Source organism: Phascolarctos cinereus, unplaced genomic scaffold (assembly GCF_003287225.1).
Source record: "Phascolarctos cinereus isolate Bilbo 61053 unplaced genomic scaffold, phaCin_HiC Scaffold_5;HRSCAF=322, whole genome shotgun sequence".
NCBI classification, from domain to species: Eukaryota; Metazoa; Chordata; class Mammalia; order Diprotodontia; family Phascolarctidae; genus Phascolarctos; species Phascolarctos cinereus.
In genome coordinates, this window is record NW_027555958.1 from 295,243,088 (window position 1) to 295,249,931 (window position 6,844).

General features: G+C 54.6%; 1 protein-coding gene across 3 annotated transcripts; it reads left to right on the top strand.

Moving 5' to 3' along the window:
* The first annotated feature begins 885 nt into the window (after positions 1 to 885).
* SLC25A39 (solute carrier family 25 member 39) lies at positions 886 to 6,682 on the top strand. Of its 3 annotated transcripts, none has more exons than XM_020997283.2 (12): positions 886 to 1,046; positions 2,802 to 2,901; positions 2,988 to 3,047; positions 3,233 to 3,277; positions 3,712 to 3,821; positions 4,075 to 4,142; positions 4,358 to 4,482; positions 4,747 to 4,920; positions 5,132 to 5,241; positions 5,630 to 5,711; positions 5,940 to 6,020; positions 6,171 to 6,682. In XM_020997283.2, exons 1-12 carry the CDS (start codon positions 951 to 953, stop codon positions 6,287 to 6,289), a joined length of 1,170 nt encoding a protein of 389 aa, XP_020852942.1. In that variant the 5' UTR covers positions 886 to 950; the 3' UTR covers positions 6,290 to 6,682. The 3 variants fall into 3 exon arrangements, with proteins under 3 accessions (XP_020852942.1, XP_020852945.1, XP_020852943.1); XM_020997286.1 differs by lacking the exon at positions 886 to 1,046 and adding an exon at positions 1,152 to 1,305; XM_020997284.2 differs by lacking the exon at positions 886 to 1,046 and adding an exon at positions 1,437 to 1,580.
* The last annotated feature ends 162 nt before the right edge of the window (positions 6,683 to 6,844 follow it).

Sequence of the window (6,844 nt, forward strand, 5' to 3'; positions counted from 1 at the left end):
AAAATATACAAGGTTCACTATGACCTTGGGCAAACTGTATCTCTTCTCTGGACATCAGTTTCCCACTCCTGTTTTCTGAGTGAAGATACTGGAGTGGTTTGCCATTTTCTTCTCCAGCTCATTTTACAAATGAGGAAACTGAAGCAAATAGGGTTAAGTGACTTGCCCAGGGCCACACAGCTAGTAGGTGTCTGAGGCCACATTTGAACTCAAGGTGAGTCTTCCTGATTCCAAGCCCAATGCTCTAGCCACTGCACAACTTAGCTGCCCTTCCCCCCTCCTAAGTTTTTGTTTTTAGACCAGATTTGTGATTTCACTGGTATAGGGAACTGGAACTCCCAAGGAGGACACTGTCTCCACTGATACAGATTTGGCATCTACTGGGCAATTCAGTCTTAAAGAGTAGCCTGCGAATAGACTGACAGTGTTTGATAGAACGTGAACCCAGGTCTTCCTGACCTCGAAAAAGGGCTGTCCAGGACCACTAAATTCGTTCACTAAATTAATCCCCAATTCCGAGGGTCTAAAACCTTCACTGGGGTGAAGATCCCCACCCTCTAGTCCTGGAGGTCAAGGGGTGAGACCCAGAGCCGGGCTCAGGCACCAAACCTACCTGGTGGGGAGAAGGAAGAGGGGAGGAGGGGAAGGAAGAGGAGGGAGAAGGGGGAGGAAAAGAAAAGAGGAGAGGAGGAAGAAAAAGGATGGTAGGAGAGGAAGGGAAGGGGGCAGGAAGAAAGGAGAGAGAGGGGGAGGGGGAAGGACAGAAGGAGAAGAGGTGGAAGGAGAGGGTCCTCCCCTTTCCCCTCCCCATCTCCCTTCCCCCGGCCAGGACTTCCTTTGACCTTGAGGAACGGGGAGTTCTAGACTCCAAGGGTTACGGCCCCGCCCATCCACGGAGCGGGGAGGAGCAGGAACCCAGGCTCCTCTTTCGAAAGCGGCGAGCCCGGGCAATGAGCCCGAGGCCGGGGGAGGGCCGGGATGGTCTCTGGAGGACCCTCGCCGCTCCCGGGACCCGGCACTTCACCACCAACCCTCCACGCATGGAAGTGAGGAACGCATGCGCCCGAAGGCGGGGGCCGCCGTCACTGCGTCCGCGGCGGTTCGGCCGGCGCCACGCGGGGGGGAGGGGAAGAGGCGGGGCCGTGGGGGGGGGCGGGGCCACCGCGGTCTGGAGCCGGGTGCCGGGAGCTAGAGCGTGGAGACGGGGGGCGCGTAGAGGCGCGGCCCCCCTCCCAGAACGGCTATGGGCTCGCCCGGCCGAGGCGGCGGCGCGAGGACGCGGAGCTCCCGCGGGGCCTGGGGCAGGTGGGGACGGCCGGGGGCGGAGGGGGGGGGGGGGGAGAGGAGAGCGAGCCGGGAGTAGGGGGAGGGGAGGGAGCAGGGGCCCGGGCTTGGGAGCCGTGAGGGCAGGCCCGGGCGGGTCGGGGCAGGTGCTGGAGCCCAGGCCCGGCTCGGGGGAGGGGGACAGGCTGCGCTTAACCCTAGGCCAATCCTCCCCGCCCCCCACCCCGGGGGCGCCTCAGTTTCCTCTTCTATATTATGGGGTTAACCGTTGTAAACTATAGGTCACTGTATACATGGTGAGTAGTGGGCAGTGCGGGGGGTGGGGGGCCCCTTTTTGTACCCTGGGGCCTGGTCAACTCGAGGAGGGGAGAGGGGGCAGGTTCTTCCCTCCCATCTTTTCCACCCCTTCACCCCACCCCCATGTCGTCTCTTTTCTGTACCATGTGGTAAGGGCTGCCCCGTTTCAGGGTGTGCATTCCCCAAATTGTTTCCCTGGGGTGGTGTGAAAGATGACCCCCGCCCTCCACCTCCTCCTGATTTCTTCCCCTTTGAGGGCACAGAGCAGGGTGACACCCCTCCACCACCTCCATGCCCCTATATCTGCTGAATCCTGGTCTGCCTGACCCCTCCCACGCAGGGCACTGGGGTAACAGGGCTGGATTCAGCTAAGGGAGTAGCCTGGGGACTGCTACCTAAAAACCTCGTGGTGATGGGAGGGGCTTAGGTGTCTGTTGAGGTAGTTATCTTGAGAGGGGGTGTTTGCTTCCCAACTCTCTTTTACACTCACCCCCGAAGGCGCTAGGTGGCGCAAGTATGGCCTCAGAGACCATGGGTGTGATCCTGGGCAAGTCATTTAACCTCTGCCTCAGTTTCCTCAACTGTAAAATGGGGATAATAGCAACCACCTCAAACATCGGGTTTTTGTGAGGAAGACATGAGATAATATTTGTAAAGTGCTTAGCACTGTGCCTGGTACATAATAGGTGCCTAATAAATGCTTAGTTCCTTTCTTATACTTAAGCTGTATGACTTTGGGCAAGTTATTTAATGTCTCTGGGCCTCACTTTCCTCATTCTGTAGAATGAAGGTGTTGGATAACGTGATCTTTGAAGTCCCAGTTCTAAGTCTGTGATCTTTTCTTTTTCTGGACCTCTCTCCACCCTTTGCCCTAACCCCAGAAGTGTGACACTTTGGGTATGGAGCAAGGGAGAGGATTGGATAGGACCAAGACAGGAGAGAGATTACAGCCAGTTCTGTTAAAATGCAAATACTTAGCATTTTTTCGTTTCTCTCTTCTCTAATCCTGTATCTCATTTTTACCTCCCACCCCCCTGACTGCCCTATATGTATGTGTTGGGAGGAGGGGGAATGTCTGGCAGACCCAGGAGAGTGTCAGGTTGTACGTGAGACTTGTTGGACCTGGCAGGTGGAAGCAGCAGGTGTTTACTAGGGTGCAAGCCACCCCCAACCCTGTGGACTCCTCATGATACCCTAATGTTCTCAATGATGTTTTACAGGCAAGAGACAGTGTAATGGCTGAGAAGGCACCTGGGGGCATTAGCCCCCTGCAGCAGATGGTGGCATCAGGCACAGGGGCCCTTGTTACCTCCATTTTCAGTAAGGAAGTTTGGGGAAGGCTAGGGATTGGGGTTGTGGGATTGGAGTAAGGCTAAGTGTCTTCACAATTGTCTTTCTTCTCTCAGTGACCCCACTGGATGTGGTAAAGGTCCGTCTACAGTCCCAGCGCCCTTCTCCCACCAGTGGTGAGTACCTACGTAGACTGGGGTGGAGGAGGCCATGCCCTGGAGAATCTGTTCTTCCAAATGCCCTTCCCCCAACCCTGGCTCTGAGTGGGTGTGGGTTGGAGGAGAACAAGTGAGTATGAGAATCCTGGGGACTGGTGAACATTGGAAGAAATTGCCCAATAGTGGTGGGTTTTATATTCTAGGGCTGGCACAGTCCCAGAGATTCTGGAGCATCCCCTATACTAAATGTAAGTACGTTTTGGTTTTTCCATAAATGGTTGTCCAGTCAGCAAACTAGGTCTAGGGTTGGGGCTGGTGGAGGTTGGAGGTTCTTCAGTCACTAGGATAGCTTGAGAGGTACTGTAGCATGGTGAATGGAGAATGGTCATCAGTGGCCCTTGGGTTCTAGTCCTGCCTCTGACAAATGTTATTTTTGTGACTTTGGCCAAGTCATTTCTCTGGAACCTCTCTTGGGACTACAAATTACAAATGGTTGCCAGTCTGCATTGGTGGAAGGAATTTCCACATCAGGAGTCCCCCCTTACCCCACCCCATGAAATCATAGTTCCAGATCAAAAGAAAAATGTTTCATGTTCCCATTCTCAACTTGATCCCACCTTAGTCAGCCATCTGATTGTCATACTTAAGACCTCCATCCCTCTCTCTCTCTTCCTGCCTGCAGGGAAGTGTATGATTTACTGCAATGGCATTCTAGAGCCCCTCTATCTGTGTCAGAATGGTTCTCGCTGTGCTGTCTGGTACCAACAACCCACCTACTTCACAGGCACCATGGTGAGCCTCTGTGTACAACAGATCTTTGGAGTCCCTTGGGGTGGTCTCTTGGGCCATGGAGGTCTGTCTCAGCGATGGCTGGGTAAGGATGGTTAAAGTTTGGGTACTCGGGACTAATCTGGGATGGGAGCTTCTGCTTGGACGCACAAAGAACCTGTTACTCTCCTTTGGGGTGTCTGTTTGAGGGGGCCAGAGCTCCAACCTTCCACCATTTGATAACCCCATTTTCTCCCTCTACTTCCCACCTGCCCAGGATGCCTTTGTGAAGATTACTCGGCATGAGGGTGCTAGGACCCTGTGGAGTGGCCTTCCCGCAACTTTGTGAGGATTTTTCTGGGCTCTGCCTTGGTCCCTTTTGCTGTCTTCTAGGGTGGTGGGTGGGAGCTTGCATTGGGTAGGATACGTCATAGAGGATGGTTGAAACCTCCCACTCACTGGCTTCCATAGTGGGAGCAGAGGGACTGGGGTAGGAACTGGAGTGGGTGGACTTTATACCGCCCTTCTTCCATAGCAGCTGTCCTGTAACTTTCCAACAGAGTGATGACAGTGCCCGCTACAGCCATTTACTTTACCACCTATGACCAGCTCAAGGCTTTCTTATGTAGCCGAGCTGTGACTTCTGACCTCTATGCACCTATGGTGGCGGGAGCTATGGCCCGATGTGAGTGTTCTCTGTCCCCCAGCCCAAGATGGGGGGGAGGGGGGGGGCTAAATAAAACCACCACCTCATAGCCTTGACTCCTCATCTGTGATGTTGATCCTTCCATCATCTCGTTCCCCTCCCAATCCACTAACTAGTGCTCCTTAAGGCCCCTAGTCCCTCAGAGTTTTAGCTTACCTCAACATTGTCCAATCCCCTGGGGCCACCTGCTTCTTTTCCTGTGGCCATCAGTGTCCTAACACCGTTTTCCCACCATTCTGGCAGTGGGCACCGTGACTGTGATCAGCCCCCTGGAACTGGTGAGAACAAAGCTTCAGGCCCAGCATCTGTCTTACCGTGAACTTGGGGCCTGTGTCAGGGCAGCCGTATCCCAGGGTGGCTGGCGCTCTCTGTGGCTTGGCTGGGGTGCCACTGCATTGAGGGATGTGCCTTTTTCAGGTGCTTGGGGTCCCTGGGGGGTGGGGTGAGATAGAAGGCTTAGGGGCAGAAACCTAGGGCAGGTTGGGGTGCAAATGAAATGAGGAGGGAGTTTGTGGGACAAATGGCCCTGGGGATGGATGGGAGGGATGACAGGGCTCTGCTGTCTTACCTTTTCCCTGAGCCCAACTTGCCCACCCTTGCTGAGCCCCATCCCCATCCTTTCCTCTAGCCCTGTACTGGTTTAACTATGAGTTAGTGAAGACGTGGCTATGTAAGATGGCAGCCAAGGACCGGACTTCAGTCAGTATCAGCTTTGTGGCTGGAGCTTTCTCAGGAACAGTGAGTGGAAAGTGCCGGGGGAGGGAGGCTTGAGAGGCAAAGCTTGGAAGATGGGGGCATAGGGAGGAGATGGACTTTCAGCTGAGAGGACCCTGTTATAGAAGTTTTACACATATAGAGATGGTGGGGAAATCTTAGGCATAGAGAGATCAGGAGATTTGCCCAGCATCTCAGGACTCAGGAGGGCAGAACCTCCCTGGTTTCCTGGTTCTCAGACCAGTCCTGTTTGCCTTTGAGGGGATGGGACTGAGCCTGGAAAGATGTACCTGGGAGGGGCAGTGCAGAGGAGAGACTGGGAAAGAGGGAGGAGCTTTGGGCCCTGGCCTGGTGCCTGCAGACCAGGGGTGGAGCTGACAGCAGGGTGATGCCTTTCTCCTCCCCATCCTAGGTGGCTGCAGTGCTCACACTGCCTTTTGACGTGGTGAAAACTCAGCGTCAGATGGAGTTGGGAAGTGTGGGAGCCTTCAGAGGTCAGTCAGTAAACATTTATTAAGCACCTTTTGTGTGCTAGGCTCAATACTGAGTGCTGAGAAAGGCCTGGGCATCCTCAAGAGACCTGGCACAGATGGGAGTGGGGGACGGGGAGGATAAGGCAGTGGTAGTGACCAGGCCCTCAGAGCCACTGTGGTGTTTAGGTCATTTGTGCCTTGGGGTTTCCTGCTTAGCTCGCTGTGCCCTTCCCTCCATTCCCTTTGCAGTGACATCCGCACATTCCCCTTCCACCTGGCTGCTGCTCCGACGAATTCAAGCCGAGTCTGGGGCCAGAGGACTCTTTGCAGGTGGGCGTCAAGGGCTGAGGCAGGTGCCTCAGAAGTGGGGGAATCTTCAGGGGAAGGAAAGGGGTATGGGTCTGAACTAGAGGCAGGGTTCTTGGAGCTCTTTCTGTTCAGGTCTTAACCCCAGGTTTCCACCTTTGCTGTCTCCCCAAGGCTTCCTCCCCCGGATCATCAAAGCAGCCCCCTCCTGTGCCATCATGATCAGCACCTACGAATTTAGCAAAAATTTTTTCCAGAGACTGAACCTGGAAAAAAGCCCTCAGGGACCCTGAGGGGAAGAGTGGGAGAGAGTGATGGAAGATACCAACCTCCGGGGTCTCTTGAGGAGACCAGCTATAGCCCTCAGCAGGCAGAGGGGACTTACACAAACTTTCCTTATGATGGGGGCTATGGAGCAGAGTGCCACCCTCTGTTCTGTATGGCTCACTCCACCTTCCCTCCTACCTGGCAATATGAGGGCATCGTGCAGGGAACAAAACTCCCCTCTTCATGTTTTCTCCCCACTTTCCTACAGACCGAATGCCCACTCTCCTTCCTTAGGAATGCAATCTGCTGTTGTCCCCTTGTTTTTCCCTCTGGACATCTTATCTCAGCCCCTGGTCCTGCTTTGTTCTTAATCTCCCTCTCGTTGAATCCTTTAGATCCAAAGATGATGCTTTGCCGTACTCTTGGCTTTGACTCTTTGTGCTTGAGGGTACATGAGGGGCAGGGACCCCAGTCAGTGGGCATGGAAGCTCCTGGGTCCAAGAAGGGGCTATTTCCCGGTTGAGTGGCTGGCTGGCCTGGCCTGGGCAGACCCAGCCTCCATACACAGCCTGGTGTGCACA